Here is a 26,066-nt window from a genome sequence, read left to right on the forward strand (position 1 = left end):
TCCGTGCCTTGGCCTCCTCATCTGAAAGTTGGACAAGGTAACACCTACCTGGGGGGGGATGTGGGTGGGGAGCTGAGGATGAAAGTCGGGAGCACAAGGGAAGCCCAGAACATGGCCTGAGGTGTTCAAGGAATGGTTCCTGTAATTACTAGAGTTGCAGAAGGGAGTGGGGAAGGAAGAGCTGAGCCGGGATTCCCCAGGCCCTGTGGCTTCCCTGGCTGCCACTCCATGGAAAAACCAGAAAAAAAAAAAACAAAAAACAAAAAACCAGGAAGTGAGTATGGTGTTCTTGCCTTCTCTGCTACTTAAACACCAGCTCTTCCTGCTCTGATCCCCAGAACCTGGCAGGTACTGACTTGGTACATTTTCCCTTGTGTCAGAGGGAGGTTTGACCCAGCTGAACATGGGGCTGCCCCCAGCCCCTAGGCTGGCAATGGACATCTTGAGTCGTCTGGTCCGGTTTCCTGGTGTGGGAGTCCTCCCACTTGGAGGCACAGGGCAACTCAGGCAAGAGGCCTGAGAACCCACGTTCAAAGCGGGCCTGTTGGAAGGGAAGGCCGCCCTGTGCCCTGTGCCATCACACACGCCTGTCTCTCAAATCCACGTGAGAAGCTGCTGAGGTGAAGAAAACATTAACATTTGTTCAAAAGTGACCTCGCACTCATCTTTTTGACAACGAGGATGTTCTCGATCACGGAAAAGAATGTCTGCCCTCACACTGATAAGAACGACCATTTGTGGAGAAGCCACAGTACCTGCCCTTGTGCTCAGTCTTTCTTTCCCTGCGTCTTCCTAACAGCCCCACGCGGAGGCAATCTTTATATCCATTTCACAAGGGACGAAGTGACACTTCAATAATGTTGCTGTCACTTGCCCAAAGTTACAGGCCTGCTGAGTGTCGGCAGTTCCAAACAAGGCCTTTTGATTCCAAAGCCCCTCAAGATTCTTTTTGAAGGTTCTGTTTGAAGGACAGGGATGCACTTGGCATTTCTTGTTCTTTCATTCTGAATGAAGTTGGGAAACGTTCTCCTTTCTTTCAGTGGGTCTAGCAGCTGCTTGCACACCTCCCTGCTTTTGCTGGTGGCCCATCTCAGGCTCTCCTGCAGGGGGCTTTGCCTCCTGAAGTCGGCACTCCCAGAAGCTGAAATCTGCCTGGTTGATCCCAGCTGAGCAAGGCGCGCCGCCCATCCCAGCCGAGCTCTTTGGCCCCAGCCCAGCCCAGCCCAGCCCAGGAGCTACTACTCTGGGTCTCTTCCCCCCGGCCCCCGGCCCCCGACGACCCCCAACCTCCTGGAGATCTCCCCGCGGTGCCCCAAAACTCCGTTTATTCCCGGGAAGGCGGGGTGCGGTTGTCTTCCTCGCGCGGATGTAGCGAGGGTGTTTGGCAAAGTAGTGCAGACCGCCCGGGACGAATGCAAGTCTGCAGCCGGAGTCGCCGTCCGCCCAGCTGTCTGCGTGGGGGGGCCGGCGCTCCTCCCCCACTCCCACCCCCCACCCCCCCACCCCGCCCCGGCCCCGCCGCCCCGCCCCGAGGGCGGCTCCCGCCCGCGCCCTGCCCACCGCGTCCGAACTGGCGCACAGCCCCCGCTCCGCCGCCCGGAACCAGCTGAGCACAGCTGGACCCTGCAGCCGTCGTCGCCAGCGCCTCCGCAGCAGGTAAGGGAGGGGGGCGGCCACGGCCCCGGACGTCTTGGGGATCCCGGGCATCTGGGTTCTTCTCGCTCCCCTCTCGGTCGGAGCTCGTCCCGGCAGCGGGGCATCGCTGGAGAAGGGCTTCCTCCCTCACCCTGCTGGTCTTCCAGGGAACCAAGAAGGGTTGGATTAGGGGGGCTAGGGCCGGGGAGGAGGGGGGCCGGGCCTCCACCTACAGGCCCCGCTGTGCTGCAAGCACCTGAGCTAACCTTGACCCCGCCCCCGCGGGTGAGGGACCTGGGCTCGGGGTCACCCGGGCGCTCGGGCACTCGGTGTATCCGACCCGGGCTTGCAGGTGGCCGCGCGTCTGCGGTTTGGGCGGTGGCTCCGCCGGAGAGTGTGCTCGGCGGAACCTCGACTCCAAGGTAATAATGCCTTCGCCTGCTCTCCGCGGGCGACGAGGAGCTCTCCGCCTCCTTCCTCTTTTTGGGCCCAGGTCTGTTAGAAACTTCTTCCTTGTACTCGCCGTCTGAAATCTGCTTGCAGTTGTTAACCTGACGGTGCCTTGTCCTCCTCGGCCCTGCAACGTACGCTGGTTTCTCTGACTCACACGGAAAACTTCGTTCAGAGTTGAAGACAGTGATTGGAGTCTCCCTTTCTCCCTGGGTCCCCATCTCTTCTGGGGGCTGATCACCACCCAGAATCTGGTCACAGCAGTGTCCCCCTGGCCCAGTGCAGGCCGGCTGCTCTGGGCGGTTGTCAAGGGCAAGTTTTTGGAAGGCAGGGGGGAGACTTTGGGTGGGGAGGGGCCATTGGCTTCCTTTGTGGCCCTCTAAGTGCCCAGGCATACACTATCCCGCCTTTATACCTTCCACAGAGCAGAGAGGGCATCTTTAAAACAGCCAGAACTCCAAAGAGCCAAAGGCATTCAAGGGCTGTTCTGGGGGTGACTCCGGCTTTGTGGAAGTGGGGCCCTGGGGAGGAGCGTGTGGTTTTGTTTGGCTCCTGGAGACTTTTCAGACACTTAATCCTGTAGGTCCTGTTCTCCCAGGACCACATTTCTGACCAGGGCACCGGGACCTCTTGCTGCACCCCTTTGCAGTGACCGTAGCTTGCTGGAGTGTCGCCTCAACCCCATTCCACAGCTGAGACCACCGCAGGGCCCAGAAAGTTTGTGATGGGCTCACAGTCACACGGTGACAAAAGGGCAGGGCTAGGACCCAGTTCCAGTTGGCCTTTAAGCTGAGTCCTTCTAGCTGGTGGAGCTTTTCACTCTTTCTTGAGTGTTCCATTCATTAAGACATCCTCTCCCCTCCCCATCCCCACACTTGGGGGTGCTGGTTGGTGTTTCTAGGGGATGTTAAGGGGAAGAGGCTTGGGCCTCTGAGAGAAGGAAGGGTGGGATGGTGGGACAGGCAGCATCCAACTCCCTTGAAATTCCACTTTCCTTTCTGAGGCCTTGCTATTTATAAATGCCAGGAAAATTGTAAACAGCCGGGGAGCTTGGGTTGGCACCCGGGGGCAGTTACACAGCAGCAAAGAAGGTTTCCGTGTGAATCAGGGAAGGGAACTTTACTCCAGAATTTTCCATAGTTTTTTTTTTATTACAAACTAACACGGAAAGCAGGCAGCTCCCGGGAGCTGGTGGCGGGGGGGGGGGGGGGGGGGGTTGGTTTGCCTCTCATGGCATTTCCTTCCTGCCGTCCTTCCTCAATTCAACACTTTTCTGGGCCTGTGTCCTATGCCTTGCCCTGTGAAGGCCCAAGACCCTCGAGGAGGACAAAGCTCTCTGTCCTCAAGATACTTCTCATCCATAGTGGTTGACACAATCATGTGATACCGAGAGTTATTTCAGTCCATAAAGGGGCGACTAAGAATGTTTGGGGGACCCAGGCCCCGGAAATCAGTAACAGGTTCCCAGGAGTTAAAGGAGTCGAGGGAAAAGACATTCTAAGAAACAGGAATAGCTTGTGCAAAGGTACTGAGGTTTCTTGAGCCATCCATGGCTAGACTAGCAGTGAAGGAAGGGTGTAGCTGTGGGGGTTGAGACTGTAAATAAAGATTGTAAACTAAGGCTTTGGACTTTATCCTGAAGGCAATGAGGAGCTGAGAAAGGTTTTCGACCACAGCAATTGATAAAAACTCTCACTGATTTGGTCGTTGATGTAGGGGATGCACTGGAAGGGGCAAACTGGAGGCAGGGGGAGCCTGAAGAGGCTGTTGCATGGTCCAGGTTAAAGACAGTGCAGATCTGAACCAGAGCAGTGGCCACCATGACAGATCAGAGTTGCAGATTCTGGAAACCCAGCTGAAGGTCTTGGAACCCTCTCTAAATTTCATCTGAAAGCAGACGATAGGCTGATAGCTACCGGACGAGGCTGCTAAATTATTATTTTTTTGCAGTGTTGTTTCTCTTCTATTTTATTATTTTTAAAGCAGAAAAAAATAGCACTGAAGATTCAAACATAGAGAAGAGTATAGTGTAAGCTTCATCCCTCCAGCCCCCGTTCTTTCCCCAGAGGCAGCCACATGTGCACTTTGCCAAGCTATTATGAGCAAGAGCTGTTGACCGGATGCCTTTACACTTCTCAGCCATCCGGTGCGCGTAGGTCACTTCTCCCTACTCCTGTGTGTAGTTTGGGTCTTTCTTGAGAAGTTGCCAGGTAGGTCCCTGAGATGATGTCTGCATGATCTGTATTCCTTTGCTGAGGCACTGATCTCTGGTTTTCTTCAAGCAGACTTTACAGTCTGTAACTACAGCCTCTGAGTGTGTATATTTGCTTATTAGAAACCGAGAGAAGTCAGAAGCATTGACTTGGGAGTGGAGCTGCAGCCTTGTTTCTTCGGAGTGACCTGTGGCAACGCCTGGCTCTTTGGACCTCAGTTTCCTCATCTGTAAAATGGGGGGGGGGGGGGGCGGAGGTGGCGTTGGTTGGCATGATAATAATAATACACATTTTAGTGTACCAGCCGCTGGAACATTAATTACTTCCTTGATTCCTCGCAACTGTTCCTCTTAGGTACTACTGTTTTCCCCTTTTACAGATGAGGTACCCGAGCCTAAAAAATGTGTCTCGAGTTTCGTTGTTAAAGATAATGGGCGCCAGGATTCTGGAGTTCTGACTACAGAGCTCTTAATCCCTGCACTCATTGTTATCCTGAAGTTTCCTTGTAGTCCTGACATTATGAGCACTGCTGGGGGCTTCACTGTGGCTGTGACAAGGGATCTGGGTCAGTGCACACAGCTTGGGGCTCTCAGCCCTGCAGCAGAGAGGCCTGAAGAACCTCCCGGTACTGTTTGGAAATTCATCCTTTTCTGTACTATCAACAGGACTCCAGAGCATAGGTCAGTCTCCCTTCCGTTTCAGGGAATCAAGGCTCTGAGAGAACACAAGATCACTTGTCCTAGGTCACTCGGTGAGTTGGGGTCCCAGCCAGGGCCATCTCCCCTTTGGGAGAAGCAAGCAGGGAAAAGCAGATCCCAGGAATTATGCATTTTGGCGGGGAGGGAAAGGGAGAGACCAGCGTTTAGGCAGCTGGGGTATGTTAAACAAAAATACCTCCTCCCTTTCAACTCAGTGAGCTTGTGTCATATTTCAGCCTGATGTGGTTTGTGAATTTGTAGACCACAGGCAGGCTGGGTTCCTGCTGCTCTCTGGCTTCCCCTTCCCTGTCCCCTTCCCCCACTCATGCTCCCCTACCATAGGCCTGCTGTCCCCTGTCCTGCCCGGGACCACATCAGCAATTTGAGGGCAGGGCAGAGAAAACCAGCAGACGTGGTGAGCGAGGCTGGGCAGCAGAAGGCCCGGACTTGGGTCCTGGTTTTGTCACTGGCAAAGTACTGAGTGACTTGTGCCCCCGTGTCCACCTTGTGCTAGAGGGGTGGGCAGGATAACATCAAGCTTTCCTGGCTCTGAGGGGCTCTGAGCCAGAAGGCTTTGTGCTCAGTGCACAAACGTGCACCTCCAAGTGAGTCCATAGCCTGTTATGTTTGACCTACTCCAGTGCTAGCTGGGGATCCAGCTGTTCATGAATTTGGTCTTCGCGGACTGAATTGGTTGCCCCATATTGCAGATAAGGAAGTTGAGGCCTAAGATTCATTTAAGTATCTTATTCCCTGTTCTACAAGCAATAAGAATCATGGCCACCGTATGGAGCATGCTTGCTGTGTTCACTGTCTTGTTTAATCTTTTAACAGCCCTATTGTGGAGGAGATACTGACTCCATTTCACAGATGAGGAAACCGAGGCTCAGCCTAGAGAGATGAAATGATTTACCTTCTTTTCTTTGAGCCTCACAATAGCCCTGGGGTTGTCATGATGGGCTCCACTTTGTAGATAAGGAAAGTGAAGTGTGGAGACGTGAGCTCCCAGGGGCCACGTGGCCATCTAGCCTCCTTCCCGGCCTCCCCATCCTCGTCCCTCCTGTCCTGCCTCAGAGAGACCCTCTGCACCTCTTTCACCCAATGCTTAGATTAAGGGATAACAGCATCCCAGACGCTGGCTCTTCCGCAGGGGGCTCCAGAAGTGGTTTCAGTCATAGATTGTCTCCGGGAACTTCGCTGAAGGGGCCACGCCAGTGGGGGTGGATTTATTTATTCTGCTAAATTGACTTAAGCAAATAGTGCTATTGCTTTCCCGCCTCTACAAGGATAACATCTGGGTCTGGCTTATTTACCAGGCATGGGAGAGACGGTATATGTGAGCCTTCCGGGTGGGGTCCGACCCTTACTGTAAGCGCTATGGCGAGGCTGGGCCCTCAATGGACACAGTAAACACTAGTTAACTTTTTGGGAGTGGCGAAGTGGGATGGGCGGGATACCCATAGGAAACGGGGTGTTTCTTCCAAGGACTTCCCCTCCCTTCTTTTTCTAATTATAATGAATACTTATGATAGGAAATTTAGAAAATAAAATAAAAAAAAAAAGAACTGTCCATAATTCTGCCAATGTGAGATAATCACTGCTAACGTTTGGGGGCATTTCCTTCCCGATATTTTCAGCACTTTTTTTTTTTTACCCCTACGTAATGGTGGTCATACCACATTTATAATTTTTCTATTCTGACTTCTTTTTTTTTTCTTCAGCATTGCGACAGACATATTTTCCCATGTTATTAAGGACTGTAAATTTAATTGGTAAAAGAGTTTGAGAAGTAGTCTCTACCTAAGTAGAGAAACACGTGTTTATTTAAAATCTTTTATTCCAATAGTCTGGGGGATTGAAGAAATGAAATAATGTATTTGATTTGTAAAAAAAAAAAAAAAAAAGTTTTAATTATTATTATTTTTTTCATGTTTATTTATTTATTTTGAGAGAGAGAGAGAGAGAGACAGTGCGTGTGTGCAAGCAGGGGAGGGGCAGAGAGAGAGGGAGAGAGAGAGAGAATCCCAAGCAGGGTCTGCACTGTCAGCCCAGAGTGGGGCTTGTTTTCACCAATGGTGACATCATGACCTGAGCCGAAATCAAGAGTCAGACCCTTAACCGACTGAGCCACCCATGCACCCCAGAGACAGAAATTGATTGTCGTAAAGCACACAGCCAAAATGAGTTCAGTTGTTTAACCCAATGCCTGGGAAGATTAAACAACCTGACCATGGCCAGACCCCTAGTTTTCCTTGGCAGTGTCTTCTTGGGAAAGTCATTTCCCTCTGTGACTGGTCTCCCCCCAGTGGGAAATGGAGAATGGCACCTTCTCCGGTTCTCCTGGTTCTACTTTTCTGCCAGTTGAAGGTTTGATTTCATGACCCAATGGCAGGTCTTGGTCTGTCGATCGTGCTTCCCAAATAGGGTGCTTTTTGAGCTCCCTGGTGCAGAGGGTAGGTCAGAGACTTAATCCTCTGACATGAAGAGAGATGTCTTTAAACCCTTTCTTTCGGGGCGCCTGGGTGGCTCAGTCGGTTAAGCGCCGACTTCAGCTCAGGTCATGGTCTCGCGGTCGGTGAGTTCGAGCCGCGCGTCGGGCTCTGTGCTGACAGCTCAGAGCCTGGAGCCTGTTTCGGATTCTGTGTCTCCCTCTCTCTGACCCTCCCCCATTCATGCTCTGTTTCTCTCTGTCTCAAAAATAAATAAACATTAAAAAAATAAATAAATAAACCCTTTCTTTCCTCAAGGAAAGGGTTGTATTAACAATAATGTATGTGGACACGAAAGATGTTCTAGCAGATCTCAAGCTTATTGTGAACACGAATCACCTGGGGATTTTGTGAAAATGCAGTTTCTGGTTCGTTAGGTCTGGGGTGGGGCCTGAGGCTCTGCGTTTCTCCTAGGATCCCAGGTAGTGCAGAAGTTGCTACAGAGTTAACACTTTGCCGAGTAAGATTCTAAATCCCTTATTAAGAGCCCAGACTAGAGCCTAGATCTTTGAGATTCTTCCTACCCATAGTATTTGCCTCCCTCTTCTGTTCCCAACATGGAACCAGACGGTTTAGTCCACAGCTATGAGTTTCTAGAATCTGAACAGTCCTTGAAATATTTTGCTGCCTAATTGCAGAGCGAGGTAGGGGCCTTCTTTAGGAAAGAGCGACTCAGCAGGAAACCATCTGAACCAGGAGAAACACAGCTGAAGGACCTAGCATTTGTCTTAAACATTTCCAGCAGAAGTTTTTATACTTAAGATTATAGACATTCTTCTCTTCGTGTCTGTAGGCTGCAAACCACAGCCTCTGGGAGGCCCCAGCCTGTTTTTGTATGTCTCTGAGCTAAGAATGGTTTTTACATTGTAAAAGTTTGTTAAAAAAAAAAAAAAAAAAAAAAAAAAGACACCCTGAAAACCCAAACAAAACAAAACAAAACTCAAACCTAAAACCAAACAAGGAAGAATATGCAACAGACAAGGTATGTGGCCTGCAAAGCGGAACATATTTACTAACATATTTACAGTAAAAATTTGCTAACCCCTGATCTAGAGTAACCAAAGCTTTATGTTTTGTTTTTTTTTTTTTTCTTGTATGCATGAGGCCAAGCCTTAATGCTTGAAATTTAGCAAGACCAAGATGCCTGGAGGCAGCCTGACTTTGTGGGAACTGCACAGACATCTTGTGTGACCCTCAGCCCATGGTTTCACCTCTCTGAGCTTGTATCCTTCCTTCACAAAATAGGAACCATGATACCTGCCTGGCCGAGTATCATGGGGATGAGATATGAATGTATGTAAAGAGTCTGATACTTGGTAGCTGCTCGGAAAATAACTGTTGTCATTGGGGTGGCCATTTGAACCCTTCTGGGATTACTAGACAGATATCATGTTTCTCCCACCAAATCTGAAACAGTCCTCCCAATATGCCGGGAGCAGTCTTTTAGGAGAAAAACACCTCTGGCTTCAGCTCCCCCCTGCCCCCCCCCCCCCCAAACCCCACCCCCAGGGCCGAAAGCTCCTCTTTAGCCACCTTAGACAAATGGGCTTCCTGGTGACTTACAATTTCACTAATAGTGAACTGTCTACACGAAGGTCAGCCTTTCCTGGGGTGGGCAGCTCTAACCTTCTGTGCCTTCTCCCTCTCTGAGATATAATGGAGCACAGGCGCCCCCAGGGCCCCAGGCTGGGGTGGTGAGTGCTGGAAAGAAACATCTCTCTTTATGGCTCCCTCTGGAGCATGTGGGCTGTGGACTAGAGTCAGTGGTTTGTGGACCTTGTTTTTAAGTTGCTGCAGCCTTAAGGTCCAGAACGGAAAATAGGCTAACTTGGAGCTCGCTGGAGTTAATTCTAAACCCAGCCAAATTTGCAACCCTGGGGCTCCCAGTGTCCCCAGCCTGGGAAAGAGTGTAATGCTCTTTTTGCCCATAGATGGCAGCACCTGTACTCTCAGCATCTGTGAACGTGTGCATGTGCATGAGTATATGTCTACGCACGTGTGCACACGTGTGTATATGCACATAGCTTCTTCCTTCGGTGACTCTTGAGCTATGGTGGCCTCGGCCTTAGGCTAGGTACTCGGATCCATGGGAGCAGATCTTAGTCTAACGGGGAAGGCTGACTTGGAAAGGGACTGTAAGTAATGCAGTGTGACAAGGAAGAGTAGAGGCCTGTGGGAGTTCCAAGGAGCTCACCCTCACGGGGGAGGGGAGGTTACAGCAGACTTCCTGGAGGAAAGCTGGGCTTGATCATGAGCGGAAGGAGAAGTGACGAACAGGGATGGAAGAGGGTTCTAGAACAGAGGAGACTCTGTGTGAAGATTACAAGAGGACTCGGGGCAGAGTGCGGCTTCGCCTGGCTGGAGCTTGGAGGGGTGTGGGTGGAAGACAGGAACTAAAGAGGCTGAAGCTCAGGGGACTGACAGCGACAGATCATGAAGGGCGCTGAAAAGTTCGCTGAGGATCTTGGACTTGATCTGGGGGGGGGGGGGGGGCTCTAAGAGAACCATGGAAGAGTCTGAGCAGAGGAGTGGCGTGGTCTGGGCTTGCACCGTAGGGGAGAGAGGAGGTGGGGGGACCTGTCGGGAAGCAAGCACTGTAGTCACCCAGATGAGAGAGTGGTGGTGGCGCCTGGACCAGGATGTTGGCGGTGGGGGTGGGGACAAGACGATGCATCTGAGTAGAGCCGGCAGGACAGGGCTGGGCGAGGTGGTGTGGGAGGCATGAGTGCCAGAGCAGGGGAGGTTGAGGAGGGTGCTGCCCTGGGGTCTGGCCTGGCCCAGCATGTGGATGGTGGATGGTGGTGCTGTTGCTGACATGGGGAGCACCAGGGGGAGGAGCAAGTTACATTCAGGAACAAACGTAGCACCACCAGTGAGGGTGAGGGTGTGATCTGGAGGTGTGTAGAAGAAAAGGGGGAGCGGATTTCGAAGGCTTATCCTCACACAGAATGAACAGGAAGTGAGAGGTCAGTAGTCATTTGCAGGAACACAACCCAACCCAACTCTGCTTTGATCGATCTATGTGGAACTCTCTGAGGAAGGCCACAGAGGTGGCACTGTGGGGCCCAGAGAAGCACCCAGCCTCTTTTTCAGATGCCCTGCCTTGCTTATGTCTGCCAGTCACAATGCAGAAATACACCAGGAATGCCTGGGCCGTTGACCGTCAGCTGAGAACAGGGCTCATTTGTGTCTTAATCCCTGGAGCCTGTAGGGCGCCCCACGGCATTTGGGATCTTGGACTCTGTCCTTGGCTTGGAGCAGCTGGTTTGGGCAGAGAAATTTTCCAGGGCAGGCGGGAGCCAGGTTGCTTAGCTGCCCCCCTGAATGTAGATGCCTGGGGCTCTGGGGCGTTGGGGAAGGGTGAAGATCCAGTTTGTCCCTGAAAGGCGGGGGCCCAAAGGGCTGGGCTGCACCATCCACTGTGGGGCCAATCTTGGCTGGTCCTTTGTTCAGTCTTCTAGCACATATACCCACTGCTTTTGCTGTTTGCCAGCTCATGTGCGGGGCTTCAAAGACCAAGCTGTCTGGCAGGGCTCACAGCCTGGTAGGAGAGAAAGACCTATTGCCAGATAATGATAATATGGTCTTACAATAGTGGACCATGTAAACAGCTTGGGTTCCCAAGTTGCACAAGTACAGAATGAGAAAAATATAATTTCTAAAAAAAGGCTTAGGGATTTAATTAAGTGTCAGTAAACCTATGTACCGTACAAAACCCTTGACGTATTCTATCTCATTTAATCCTTATGCTAGCGTATGGAATAAGTTCTGACCTAATCCTTCTTTTTACAGAGAAGAAATCTGAGACTCAGGGTGAAGTAACCTGATCAAGTTACACAGTTAGTTAAATGAGGGGTCATTTTGTCTAACTCCAGAATCCTGAACCACAGCTCTGACATTGACCCTAAGCAGAATTCAGACATGCCCTGGGGTTTGCCTACATGCAGATGGCATTTTAGGTTGGATTAACAGAGGCATGATATCTGGAATGATGGAGGTGAGAGTTCTGCTTGCCCTGCCCTGGAGAGAGCTTGCCTGAATGTCAAATTCTGGGTCTTGTGCTGGCAGTAGGCACAAGGTTCATTTGGAGCTGACTGGGAAAGGTGAGGAGAGAGGGAACCAGACACCTCATCTCAGGAAAAGCTGGAGGAAAGGGGGTATACAACTTGTATAAGACCTGGGGGGCCCAAGATCACTGTCTTTGTCTCTAAGGAGCCATTGGGAAACAGGGTGACAGACCTCTTCTGGGTAATCCGAGCGGATAGAGCTCGGACCAGCAGGTCAAAGCCATAGGGAGAGAGACTTTAGCTCATCCTAACAACAGTTCTTTCAACCAGCCAAACTCTTCAACAGATGGTCTTACGGCCTTGGCAGGAAGTGAGTTCCCCGTTGCTTGAGCTGTGCAAGTAGGGGCTGTGTGATGGTGGGTGGGGGGTTCTGGGGATGAGTAGAAGTATCAGATGTGGATTTGACCAGATGACCTGGAGCACCTGACCTTGAGATTCTTGGCCCCTTGTTTACAGGTCGTGCTGATAACCCCCCTTGTACATCAGTGCTTCTGCCGTGGTCCCAGCACCTCTGCCGGGAGCAGCCGTCTTCCCCCTCACAGCCCTGCAAGGTAGGTACAACAGTGCACACACCCCTGAGTCCTCCTAAGCCCAGCTCTGGCTGCCCAGGGGAGTCTGGAGGGGACAGTGGAAGCAGCCGCTGCTCACCACAGTGGATTCAAAGGGAGTCCCCAAGGTTTCTCTGGTAAAGCTCGGAGCACATTTCTGCCCATTGCCTCATTTGCTCCTCACCGGCGAGGGCAGGATCCTGTGGGGAAGAGACAAGGAAGGGCTGGGCTGGGCGCCGGGGCGCCTGGGCCCTATCCTGGCTGTGCTACTTCTCACAGTGTGGCTGGAGGAAAGTCACTTTCCCTCTCAGGGCCTCTGTCAGCTCTTCCGTATGAGGGTGGATTCCCTGGAGGTACAGGAATTCTCCCCGGAGGCTTTGGAGAGGTGAGAACATGCGGGGGCGTGGCTGCCAAGCCTCCAGCTTTTTGACCGTAAGAGGTGGACTCAAGCTGTGTGAGTCACAGGGCAGGTGGATGAGTCATCCCCACCTGGGACAGCTGGCAGGGTGGGGCCCACCTGACTATCAGATTCAGTGACCCCCCCCCCTCCCCCCCGCCCCAGGAGGCTGCCATGCAGAGTTCTGGGCTGGAAGCAAGAGACCCACTTCATGACCCAGCTTGGGCCTCCGTTTCTCCCCCCATAAAATGGGTGTATTGGTCTCCCACCCACCCACCTAACAAGGTTGTCATGAGGACTGTAGAAGCTTATAGATGCTAACGAGCTTTGTGAACTGTGAAATGGGAAGGATCACGACTAGGGGGAAAGCCCAGCTTCCAATGCGGCAGCAAAGGCGAATTTCCAATAGCAACCGTCTGGAGAGCCTGGAAAACACCCCTCCAGCTCATGACATCACCCTTGGTGGCCAAAAGGAGAAGGGGCTGAATGACTCCAGGGTTTACTCATCTGCTGTGACCCAGCTGGCTTTGCGGGGTGGGGTGGGGGGGCAGGGACAGTTGTCACTGCTGTTCCTCTTTCCCAGAGCTTAGATACAGTTGCCTTTTGATGGTCTCCTGAATGCTTTGTCCACGAAGCCTGGGATTGCTTGAAGGCCTGCTAGGCCCAGAGATGGGACTTGGCTCACTTCAGCTGCACCTTAAGGGTTCTGCAGACGAAGGGCCAGCCCGAGGCTGCCCAGAAAGGAGGGATCTGGGGCCTGTCTTGGTTCTGATGCTTCCGCTTTTGAAACTGAGGCCTGACAGCTGCCAAAACTGAATTGCCCCAAGTGATCGGTCACCAAAAAGAGTGTTAGGCCATGCCAGTGCCTTTGGCAACAGTGACAGAGGGACCTGTCTCCTGCTCTCCCCACTTCTGCAGACCGTGCAGGGCCAGACCGGCTCAGGCCCAGCTGCGTACCTGTTAACTAAGAGCTTTGCTACCCTGCCCCCTTCACTGCTGTCCCCTGGCAGTGTGCCCCCGCCTCATGCCCCCTCCGCTGAACTCTGGTTCAGCCAGGGTGGCCCCAGTGACCTCCTACTTGTCAAAATCGGTGGCACTTCTTCAGGTCTCCCCGTACCACCTCTCTGGTTACCTTCTTCTGGAAGCACTCTCTCCTTGTTGCTCCTGGGAGGCTTCCCCGCTCAGTTTATCTCCCTACTTCTCTGATCTTCTTAGTCGGGGCCCAATTTTCCTGCATCCAATGTTCACCCGGATTCTAACCACCTTCTGGTCTTGAGTTATGCATATAGGTTCATTTGTTCATTCACTCATTCATTCAACCGTGTGTGCATCGACAGATGCTTGGCCCGGAACTGGTGTTGGAGAATCAGCAAAGAACAAGATTTTCCCATCCCTCATGGGCCGTACCGTCTTGGGTCTGATAGTCAGCCGTTATACACGTAACAGATCCAGCCTTTCTTCAGCTGAGGAGGAAGTGACAGGGGTTATGAGAGCGCATGGAGTTGGTGGGCGTGGTGGCATTTTGTCGGGACACATGACTGAGGCCTCCCCGAGAAAGCCCAGACCTGGACAGGGGGCCGCAGGTGGCTGCGTGAGCAGGGGAGGGAGCCCCCAGGCAGAGGGAACAGTGTTTGCATGTGGAGTCGTTGAGGAACTGGAAGAAAGCCTGGCTGCAGAAGGAACTGGAGGCGAGGCAGCATCTGGGCATGCAGGCCCTCAAGGGCCAGAGTTTGGACTTTATCCTAAACCGCTGGGGCGCCACTGAAAGTTTTAAAGCAGGAGAGAGGACCTGCCCGGATTGCATGATTAGAAGGAGCCCTCGAAAGAGCTGGCTCCAGTTCCCACTCTGATGCGTCCTGAGGGTGTAATTTTTGTCTCTTCCACAGCGTGGTGTCCTGACCCTGTGCCTCAGTCAAGGCTTTGAGGCTTGTCAAAGCCTTGTGTCGGTCTGTCCTGGGAAATGTGCCCTTTTCAGCATTCTCTCTGCTCTTTGCAACTTTTCATTTACCCAGCCAACCCTTGCTGAGCTTCTGTGCTGCAGAGGGGAGGTGAATCGGACCCCACCCTGCACTTGGAGACCCAGATTTGCGGCGGCTGAGGCCCGGAGTGCACTGAGAGAAATGCCAGGGCCTCCAGGAGCCAGAGAGGGCTTGTCCTACTCTGTGCCAGGCACCGGGCTGAGGGGGCACTTGGACATTCTGGGCAAGGGAGTCGCGTGGGCAACGGCCACCTGGAGCCACTGTGCCTAGGGACTAGTGAGCCGTGTAGCTGAAGCAGGAATGTGGGGCTGAGGTGGGGAGTGGCCGGAGGTGCAGGGTCTCCGTCCTCTGGATGCCAGGGAGACGTGGGCAGGTTTTGAGCTGAGGAGTGATTTGAACATTGGGATTTGAGAGCAGGTGAGAGGAGGGGAGGAGGGCAGACGGGAGGGGCAACGTCGTAAACTGGTCGGAGACAATGAGTGTCACTGGGCAAAGCCTTGTCACTCCCACGGTAAAACGCTCTTCCCCTCTTTGTCCCCTGCCTTTGTTGGGTTATGTCCCTGTTGGTCGGCACTCCTGAGCCGCCGGCACCCATCTCACTGCAGCACCGAGTGTGGTTACATCCTGGGCTCCAGAGGTAACGGGTCTGAGCCTGAAAAATCTCTCTGGCCCCGACTTGCTAGTCACATCTCTTAATCCCTCAGCCTCAGTTTACTCATCTGTGAGATGGGGAAAGGGGGTTGTTGAGGATTAACTGAGTGGGGAGTAAAGTTCGAAGCAAATGCCTGGTGCACGCTGATAACCTTGGTTATCTTTACTTCCCTGTGGGTTGATAACAGCCCCATCCATGTTGTAATCTGCCCCTTGGGGGTCCTGTGTGGCCACAAATCTGTAATCATCTCACCAGCATCTTTATCTTATGGCTGAGGAATTTGGGGCCCAGAGAGAGATAGTGACTCATCTAAGGTCACCCAGCCTTTCAGTGACAGGGCAAAGACCTGTTCATTTCTCCCTTTTGCAATTCTCATTTTTTTTTAATGCTGATAATTTAAAAAAAATTCCCAAGTCAACTGGAGAAGAGGCAACAATGGGATGGGCATTTGGGTGGGTAGGGGGTCTCCCAGATATTTCCAGGGAGTATCCTGACTAGAAGGGCCCTAAGAAAATCATCCAACCACCCTAGTTACGTTTGGAGAAATTGAGGCCCAGAGAGAGGTAGTGGCTTGCTCAGGGCCCCCAGAGTAGGGAGCAGAGAAGGGGTCACAAGGGCCACTGCCAGTAATCAGCAAGAGTTGGGTAGGCTCTTCTCCCTAACCCACTGCCTCTTGTTTAAGAAAGTGAATTAAAGCATGAAACAATGGTTTCCTGAGGAAGTTTTGGGTTTTAATGTGCCAATGTGTCAAGGACCATTTCCAGAACTGCGTGTGCCCATGTGATGCCTGTGGAGTTGGGCCTGGCACAGCTATTTCAGACTAAGCCACGGGGTCCTATTTATAGGCCTGCGCGATTAGGTCGATGTGGTCGGGAGAGGCTCGCCTACCCTCTGCCCGGCCCGGCGATGGCCGAGGAAGAGGCCTTTGGGGGAGACTCTGACCCATGGGTGAGTGGCAAGGGATCTGGGGTGGTCCCCGAAGCCTGCTCAGAGGAGGGGCTCCAGGTAGGCCTCAGGGGAAGTCCTACTCCTGACCCCCGTGTCAGCGGCCAGCCAGGCCCTCTGCAGAGATGACACCAGCTCTGATCCTGTTCTCCCTCCTGCCAGGGAGCAGGCCAGGACTCCTGGCACTCGGGCCCTTTCCCCAGCCATGCCCCTCGAGTGTTTGCCTTGCTCTGTGTGGGTCACACCTCCCAGCCTTTGCCTTTGCTGTTCCCTCCTCCTGACTTGCCTGGTGGTTCCCAGCTCCCAAAGACAAACCTCCCTTCGTTCTTCAAGGCTCTGCACAAACGTTCCTCCTCCTTGTCTGGTTAGGCCCTGGGTGCTCCCTGCCTTGTGCTCCCACTGCCCAGAGCCATTTGAGTGACTACCCAAGTTCCTGTGTGCTCCCCACGGGGCCGGGAGGTCCTGAAACAAGGCCCGACACAGAAAGGAGAGACGCGTTTGTAGCTGAGAACCTACCATGGCCTTTCACCTTATTTTTGTCGAGATGTGAACTGCATGCCAACACATGCAGGAGGTATGCTTTACAGGGGTGTAGGAGTGAGAGCAAGACTTCAGAGTTAGATAGCCCTAGATCCAGACCCTGCCCTGTACTTCCTAACTATGTGACCTGGGACTGAACCCCTCTGAGCCTTAGTTTCCCTGCCTGTAAAATGGGCATGATGCTAGCCATGGGTTTTGGGGAAGCATTACATAAGAAAAAGCTTACAAAAACTTATCATGTTGTGGGGTCCATAATAAGCTTCTACGTGTAGTAGTAGGTGCTATTTCCAGGTGGGGAAACTGAGGCTCAGAGCAGGGAAGTGCCTTCTGTAGGGTCCCACACAAATCAGTGGCCAGTAGGAGAGACCAAGTCTTTGTGGGGTCCTGGTCTCTACCTCCACCCTGTGTTCTTCTCTCCTCCCTCTCTTAGCCTCCTGGGCTTATTCTGTTCCGCAGATCAGGGGAGGCTTTGTTTGGGGATTGTTTTTCCTAAGAAGTTTCTTCTGTGGTGCCACAGGATGACTCAGACCCCTGAGTCACCAGGAGGCTGAGGGCCAGGGAGGAGGAGGGAAACAGAGAAAGGACAGGGAAGGGGGCCCCAATTTCAGCCCTGGCTTCCCCACTGCTTGATTGACTGGGTCTGACAAGTCCCCTCTCCCGCCTGTGAAAGAAGATGCTGGGCTTTGATGAGTGGCTCCCAGTCCAGGCTAAGTCTCAGAATCCCAGGTGCCTGGGCCCCACCCTGACCTACACACCCAGAGGCTGGGCGTGGGGCCTGGGAATCCACGGGTTCTGGAGCTCCCTAAGGGATTCTGCTGCACACCTGGGCTGCAGAGGTGTTTGGGGACCTCCCCGTTCAAGGCTGTTCCCGGCTGGGCCTCAGAGAGGTTGCTTAGCCTCTGTGACCGTCTGTACTCACTTTTTTGCTGCACGTTTTGGCAGAATGGTGCATAGGAAGTGCATGAGCTTTAAAAAGAACAACAACAGCAGCAGCAGCTTTTTGGAAGTATAATTCCTGCAAGTTGTCAAAGTAATTTACATACACATAACTCACCTGTTCTAATGAATTCAGTGAGTTGTAGTAAATTTACAGAGCTCTGTCACCGTCACCACAATGCAGTTGGACAGTATTTTCATCACCCCTGATCATCCCTAAGTGATGCCTGTCTCCACACCCCCCCCCCCCAGCCCACCAGTGATCTCCTTTCTGTCCCTTTGAGTGCCCAGACATGTGTGCCCCTCCAGGTTCACTCTTTCTAGCTGTGTGACCTCATGCAGATTACTGCCCCTCTCTGAGCCTTGGATTTCTCCTCCATAGGAGAGGGGATAATCCTATCCTTCTTGTAGCTTATTGTTTGAATTTCGCTAATGTGGTGGAATGTCTGATGCATCGTGTGAGCCAGGCATGTGGGAGCCTGGCACGCAGTATACAGGGGGCAGTACAGGTACCTGGGTGTGCTTATAACAATGTTCACAAACATTGTATTGACTCACTTTGTGCCACGTGCTGGGCTTAGCATTTTAAATGCATGATCTCTTTTCATGCCCGCCACAACTCTTCCTAGGTGAGCGTTCGTATCATTTTTATTTCATAGCCAAAGTTACTGAGGCACCGACTATGGAGGTAACTTCTCTCAGTCGAATAGGCAACAGTCAGAAGGGCTGGGAGTCTGGCCTCCTTAATCATTACACTAGAGATGGGAATCGCGGAGTGGGGGACACCATTCATGGACTTAGCGCAAGGTTTGTGGCACACACTTTCAAGGGACAGGACCTGGTGTTTCGAAAGCTGGTGTGTAGAGCAGAGGGCATCAGACAACTGTGTGACCTGGTATATGGAGCATGATGTAAGGTGTAAGTGACATGGGACGCAGCGCATGGAACGCGCATCAGGGGGCGCACGCAGGACAAGGTATGAGGACCACAGGTCTGGTATGGGGCACAGAGAACACGGTGTACAGGGTGCTGGGACATAGGGCTTGGGACGTAGCAATGGAGCAGGCTCCTGGGTCACGGAGGGACCCTTTCCGTGTCAGTGCCTGGGGCTCCAGCACGAAGCAGCAGGGGCCAATTGTGTCTTCTCACAAAGGCCTGTCTGTTTTTTGCCTCCTCCTTCCTGTCTCTTTGGATGCCAGAGAGTGGGAGTGTCCGGGAGGAGTGGGGCCCAGGGTACCCCCTACCACCCTGTGAGCTCAGACAGGGGTCAAGGCTTGGGACCAAGTCCCTGGCTCAGAGAGAGCCTGCCGGGCCCCCGCTTCTTTCAGAGGCAGCTGTGAGCACCAACGTTGGCTGGGCCAGACCCCAGTGATTTTCCTCTAAGCCACCCTCCCTCCTGCTTCCCCCTCTGGCTGCCGCTGCTGGCTGCAAGCACGTCTGCATTCCGGGGACTTAGGAGAGAGCACGCACAGCTGCTGGGGCTGAGAAGCAGATAGCCACCAGCTGCTATGGGAGGGCAAGGAGAGGCTGCAGGTGCCTGGAGGGCGGCTCCAGGCTAGCACTTCCTGAGCCCCCTGGCGCCTGGCGCTCACCGCCTTATCTTGTCTGGTCTGCACAGGAGCCCCAAAAGCCCGATGAGGAGCCCGAGGCTCCGAGAGGCAAGGTCACACAGAGGCAGAGGCAGAGCTGAGGCTAGACCCCAGCTCTTCTAGAGGCCGGAAATTGGCATCTAGAGGCACGTTTAGGTGGCCCAGAGAGTGTTGCTGGAGGAGTCAGTGGGTGACGAGGCTGAAAGAGCATGGAGGGCCTGAGATGCCAAGCTTGGGGGTCCTGACTTCCAGTCTGCACTGGAGGCCATGGAAGGGTCTTGAGTAAGCAGTGATGCAATCTCTATGGATAATGGCAGCGAGGAATCTGGTGCAGTGGTTCCCGAGGACAGATGGAGACCCTGACCTAGCACAGTCCTGGGATGTGAGGTTGGGAAGTAGGGTGTGGGGTTGTGAGGCACAGAGTGTGTAGGGTGGAGCACGTCAGCTCTGGCTTCAGCCCTCCTGTCGTGTCTTGGTGGGATGACTGTGGTTAGGCCACAGTGTCACCGAGGGTTCCCGGAGCCCCCGGAGGGACAGATGCCTGCAGGGTGATGCTGGTCACTGGGCAGGTGCCTGGATGCAGGTGAAGCCCGGAGAGAAGACAGCACCCATTCCGGAGCCCGACTGTGCCGGCCATTGGGTAGTATGTGCTGAATCTTGTTTCATTCTTCCAGCTGGTTGTGATTATTTTCTGGGCCGGAAAAGGAACAAAAGCATTCCACTATTATACCTCTGCTTATGTTTAAGAGGGGAAAGTATTAAAAAAAAAAAAAACCCACAAAACTATTACAATTAAAAGGATTAGTAGCAATAAAAAATATCTTTGCATCTCTGGAAGTTCTATGGTAGGTAAAAGTTTGAGCTAAATTGCAAAGAATCTCTCATCATGCTATGGGCTTAGGAATTTTTCCATAACTGACTTTGACTAGGATCAGGTTTTGGCAAGCCTGTGAGATCATCTGACCACTCTGTACTCAAGGACATAGGCTCAGAGAGGTTGAGTCACTTGCTCAGGGTCACCAGATAATGAGTGATAGGACTGGGATCAGATGGTGACTCCAGAGCCCTCGTTCTTTCTGGTGAGGGCAGACCAGAAAAGAGGGCAGGGTGTCATGAGGAGAGACTCATGGCGGCTGGAAGGCAAGGTGGGCTCTCTAGGTGCTGGCTGGAGGCCCTCTCCTGAGATGCCTCCCCATCCCTGGCATCAGCAACCATTCTGGGTCTCCGGGCCTTGGCTGGGCCCCCCAGCCCTCTCCTGTTTTGCATGGAAGGACACAGAGGTAGAGGTCGAGGGTGGATATGCGGCCAGTGAACTGTGTGTATACAGGGCCTGGACATAGGCCGGGAGTTTGTCTTTGGATGTTATGGTTATTGAACACCTGCTGCATGCCAAGCCTGGTGCCAGGGGCTCCTTCAATCCTCCCAGACACCCTACAGGGTAGGAATCATCACCCCATTTTATAGAGGAGGAAACTGAAGCACTGAAGAAAGGCCACGTTCCCAAGTGCCCTTGTGGTGGGGATCTGGGCTGTTCAGACTCACACTGGGCATTGCCCTGTGCTCTGTTCAATACGAGTTTGTACAGTCTTCACCCTGCTGGTCATTCTTGGTGTCCTGAGCTCATGAGGGCTTGGCCTCTGCTCACGGACTCTGTCATCTCTCCTCTGCCCCACACCTGCCGCATTTGTGTTTCTTGAGAGTTCTGCCTGCAGGATGTAGACTGATACCCAGGTGGATAGGCTCGTGCTTCTTGCCTGAGCCCAGCGCGCGGAAGTCTTGGCCGTGGCTGGCTGTGCGAGGCTCAGGCACAAAGAAGGGCTTCGTTTGGAGCCTGCAGCAGAAGGGACATGTCACTATCTTCTGATGTCCTGTTGTCATTGTTCCCAGCATGATTATTAGCCTAGGGAGCTTCTAAGGTTCCTGGTGGATCGTGGTGAAAGATCAACTTGACCCGCAGACTTGGCCAAATGCACAAACATTATTTGCCTTTGCCGTTTCTTTCAGAATCCTAGATCCCAGGGCCCGAAGGGTCCTTAGAGATGAGTTGGTTCATTTGTCACCTGAGTCCCCTTGGCTGGGTCACCACCGGGCGGCTCATTACTTCTCCAGAAAAGGAGGAAAGAAAGTGGCGTTTTTGAACATGAGTTTTATGCTGGGCATGGTCTTAGAATCTTCCACATTTATGCTCACATTCAGTCCCCTCCACTTGCCTTTGGGAAAGGTATTTTTACCCCAATTTTATATATAAGGAACTTCAGTCTCAGAGAGATACCTACCCATGCCACCAGCACACAATGACCAAAGCGTTTTTTAATAGCTGCCTACTGTATGCCCAACACTTCGCTCAGCCTCGAGTGTATCTTACCTTACTGAATTCTCACAGCAACCCTAGGAAGGAGGTATTATAATCCCCATTTTACAGATGAGGAAATTGAGGCCCAGAGAGCAGAAGCTACTCGCTCAAAGGCACACAGCTAGGAAGTGCTAGGTCAGGGATTCAAACCCAGATTTTCCTGGCAGGTGCTCTTTCCACAATCATGCACATGGTTTTTCTCCCTCTTGGGAAGCCCTTCCTCTGTGGAGCAGGGGGCTGCCTCCCATGGCTTCTGCTCATTCTGGCTCTGGTTTGGGGCTCACAGGCCCTGCCGCCCCAGAGGTTTGCAGATGGAGACCGTGTCTGTGTCTTCTACTGGGCCCCATGGCTACAATGCCTGCAGTCGGGCCCTCTTTGTCCTGCTGCACATTTGTGTCTGTGCCCGGGTCTCCCCTATTGGTGGGCTGTGGAGTGCCAAAGGGGCTGGGATACAGTTTTTGTCACTGTTTACAACCCCAGCCGCTGGCCTGCCAAGCCTCCCAGGGCCAGCTCCTCCCCTGGGGAAGGGGAGACAGACTGAGAAGTGGACCCTGGCAGGAAGGGTGCTGGGCCACGGCCATGGCCAAATCTGGCTGCTTCCAGGGCACGGGGTCAGGAAGTGGTGCGGCCAGGCCCCCTCTAAATGTCCCGTCTTGGTTCTCAGCACTAGGTGGGGTTACCTCCGGAAGCTGGAAAAGGGCCAGTGGCTTCAGTCCCTGAGATCGTTGGTCTCTTGGAGGTGGCGTCAGCCAAGCCCTACTGGCCGTCTCCCCAACAGCTGTCCACACCCGTGGTAGACTGGGCCAAGGCAGAGGTTCAGCTGGTTCTTCCAGGGAGCTCTATCCTGTCACGGGCTCAGGCTTCAGCTCTGGACCTGGGAGTCGAGAGCTGGGTTCTAGGTCTGCCCTGCCAGGTACTTGCTGTGTGACTCTGAGAAGTGACAGTCTTGTCCTTGGAGTCATTGTCTACGAAGAGGATGGACTAATGAACATGGCTGCTCACGAGTCCTTCTCTGTGTAACTCACGCCAGCATTCTGGCTCCAGAGCTCCCAACCATTCTGAACCGGGCCTCCCTATCCCTGTTTACAGACCCAAGGCTCAGAGGGAAAGTAACCTTTCCCAGGTCACACAGCTCAGCTCAAGAGGCTGTCGAACCTGTAAGCTTTCTCCTGCACCGCACCCCCACACTGCTCGCACATGATGTCTCCATGCTGAACAGAGGCCTCTGTGCAAAGAAACCAGGCAGTTCAGGGAGAAGGATGCTGACTTTGCGGGGGGCTCTTCCTGTGTGTCAGGCCTCTGGGCTTCCTCGATTCTCTGTGAGCCGGGTGTTATCCTCCCATTTTATAGATAAGGAAGCTGAGGCCCTAATCACAGGAGCTGAGTTTCCCAGGTTCTGAAACGCGTGTTCTTTCAAGGCCACAGGCTCCCCACACCTCACGGAGGCCCTGCTCAGTTTCACTGGGTTTTATAACTGGCCTCTCTGTTTACTGACTATTGTCCCAATTAGCAAAATCCTGGGCCAGAGGGGTGGGTGTTCCCAGGAGGACCCAGAGAACAGCAGTGAGCCAGAAAGCAAACAAGCTCCAAGTGAGGGCTTCCCAGGAGTGGCCGGCTGCCCGAGAAATCAAGCACAACAGTGTTTGGGGTGAAGAGAAAAGAACAGGGTGGCGTCTTCCAGGCCCGGCCAAGGCCTTTTGTACACAGTGGCCGGGGGCGGAGGGCGAGGCCGCCTCCTCCAGTCTCTGGTAGCTGCCCTGGGAGGCCCAGAGAGACAGGAAGACCAGCTTGAGGTCACACAGGGAGCAGGGCCAAGCTAGTTGAGGGGGGGTCTAGCGACAGGGGAGGGACATGGTTGTATAACTCCTTCCTGCGGAAGACACTGAAAAGCTGCCTACTGTGTGCGCGGCTCTGGGCAGGAACCAGGAACACCCAAGATCAAAGGTCAAAGGGACGTGTGAGTTCCAGAGGAGAGCAGGGACTAGGACGTGTGCTCTCCGGACAAGTGGTGGCAGAGCCAGGCTACCTCCCAAGTCAGAGAAACCAGGCCTGACCCCAGTGTCTGTGGGTGGCAGAGTCCGTCTGCTCGGTGGCCACAGCCCGGGGGTCTTCCTAGGACATGCCTTTGTCCTGGGTACTCATACAGGTGTGCGGGGGGCCTAGCAGGTTTTCCTGCAACCCCCTGCCCCAGCCTGGGAGGTGTGTGGGGAAGGGGGTGAGGTTGACTGCCTCAGAGATTGCTGGCTGTCGGGGCTGGCCTGGCCTTGATTGGCTTAGCTACTGCGGGGGTCACTGCTGCTCCCTGCCTAGGCTGGATGACGCCTGGAGGGTTCTGCCTCGTCTCCCCAGACAGCCCTTGGGGATTAGAGCCAGCCCAACGTGTGTTTGAGTCTTAGCGGTGCCTCTCTCCAGCTGAGTGGCCCTGAGCAAGTGACTGAAACTCGCGGAGTCTGTTTCCCCATCTGTGACATGGGAACTTCAATGCCTGTTTTCTCTGGTTGCTGTAAGGAGACTCCATATTGGACCCCGCCTGCCTTTCCTCCCTCTCTTCTCCCAGAGATGTCTGGACCCAGAGGTGAGATGGCATGCTGCCATCGGTGATGGTGGTGCCTCCTTCTGCAGCTTAGGGGCCCTGGACCATCTGAATGAGAGGGTCCTATGGAGGTGAGCTGGTCCAATGCCCCCATTTTACAGATGGGAACACAGGCTCACAGATGTGTAGGTTCGGGATATGGTTGCACAGACAGTTTCCGGGAATGCTGCCGCCAGGAAGGCATCTTAGAGCATGCTGCCCCAGTGCATAGGGCATATGGAGACTTGAGGCCCAGACAGGGACAGCGACTTATGCAAAGTCATCCAAGAAGTCAGTGGCAGAAGCAGGTCTAGCACTTGGGCCTCTTCATTTTTACCTAGGGGTTTTTCTTTTGCACTGAGATCCCCCACTGTCCTGAACTCATACATCGTCTTCCAGGCGGGGAGCAGTGTGAGACCATATTGCCCCATCACAGCCCACACACATCACTGCCCTGTAGCAAGAGTTTCCAGGCTGCGGGCTCCCCAGAGGCTGGGGCCAGGGTCTCTTCACCAGGTCTCCAGTGCTGAGGACCCAGGCTCCAGAGCTGTAGGGCCTTGGTAATCAGTAACCTGGGGGCCAGGGACCCTGGGCTGGTAGTCGGTGACCCCCCTGGGGCCAAGGCCAAGCCACAGCAGCCCTCTGTGAATCACCAACTGGCCAGGTCAGGGCCACTCTTCCAGAAGGGACCGCTCAGCTGGGCCAGCTGCCAACTCACTTTCACTCTGGGGGCTGGGATGATGAGATTTCTTCTCCCTACTCTTTTGTCTTTAATGAACTGTCCAATGAGTGGGCATTACTTTAAGTATATTTTTAGTGGTATTATTTCTTTTTTAAAAGAAACAAAAACTATCATGGATACATACCTGGAAATAGTTTTAAACCCTACAGCTAGTTTTATTTTCAGGTGAGTAGATTGAGGTGTAACTTCTATACGGTAACAATTTACCCATTGTGAGTGTTTAGGAGTCCGATTTTTAGTAGATTTTTCTGTTGTGTGATCATCACCATTATCTAGGGTTGGAATGTTTTCATCACCCTTAGGTGTCCTCCCAGGCTGACTGCAGTGACCCCAGCCTCAGGCAGGCACAGTAGGATTTGCAAGTGAAAGTCTCCCCCTTGGTCTGTCCCCTTTCAAGCACACTGCCTTGACAGTTTAGTGTTTACCCTCCTTGACTTTTGAAGGATGCATGCAAAAACCACCACCCTTATAAAAAAAGAGGCGAGGAGTCATACGATAGTCCTCGTACAATTTGCTTCTTTTTGTGCTTAGAGGTCTCTCTCTGCTTACTGTGTGCCTACTGTGTGCCAGGCACAATCAGAGCTAGCTCATTCTTTTTTCACAGCTGCAGAGTGGTCTATTGTATGGCGGCTCCATAATTTATTTAACCAGGACATTTGGGTCCTTTCCAGTTTTCTTCGAACAATGCTTCAGTGAACATCCTTGCACGTATATTTTGGTGTTTCTCTGTAAGGAATACTGAAGGAAGTGGGACTTCTGTGGCCTTGGGTCTTTCGAATTCACAGAGCTAAATTGCTATGCAGAGAGGTGAAACCGGTTTATGCTTACATCGAGAGCATCTGGGAACTGGGGGAGGTTTATAATCCTCCAAATCCCCAGGGAGAGGGAAGAGCCCTGAATTCAGCCTCTGCAGGCCAGGGCCTGGGCACACAGCCCTGAGCCCTCGGGCATCTCTCCGTGGCTCCCTGGGAGCCACACTGGGATAAGTTGCAGACTCTTGTGGGGCTCCAGGGCCCCTGTGACCCTTGCCAGCCTCTCATCTCCTCTTGTTCCCTGTGTCTCAGACTGGACCCCTACTTACTCACTGGATGTGGCCTGTGTTTGCTTGTCCTTTGCCCAGCCTGTCCCCTCCCCTAGAATGTCTTTTATTCTCAATCTGCCTCCTCCTTGCTCTTTGAGGCCTGGGGCACAAGTCCTTTTTTTTTCATGAAGTCTTCTAGCAATCCCTACAGTCTGAATTGCCTTCTCTCTGTGTGTTCCC

At 53.1% G+C, this 26,066-nt stretch overlaps 1 protein-coding gene across 2 annotated transcripts in view; it reads left to right on the plus strand.

The window, feature by feature from the left end:
* Positions 1-1,543: 1,543 nt before the first annotated feature.
* The window catches only part of GSN (gelsolin), a 53,632-nt gene continuing 29,109 nt past the window's right edge, over positions 1,544-26,066 (plus strand). The window contains exons 1-2 of one of the 2 annotated variants that reach the window (XM_060608827.3): positions 1,544-1,656; positions 12,009-12,103. Coding sequence is in view for 1 of the 2 variants with exons in the window: in XM_060608823.3 (XP_060464806.1) it covers positions 16,035-16,076 (42 nt within the window). In the remaining variant the exon portion in view is untranslated. Of the gene's footprint in view, positions 1,657-12,008; positions 12,104-15,996; positions 16,077-26,066 lie in introns of those variants that run through there. The other variant, XM_060608823.3, reaches the window with a different exon arrangement.

This window comes from Panthera onca, chromosome D4 (genome assembly GCF_046562875.1).
Source record: "Panthera onca isolate mPanOnc1 chromosome D4, mPanOnc1 haplotype 2, whole genome shotgun sequence".
Classification (NCBI taxonomy): domain Eukaryota; kingdom Metazoa; phylum Chordata; class Mammalia; order Carnivora; family Felidae; genus Panthera; species Panthera onca.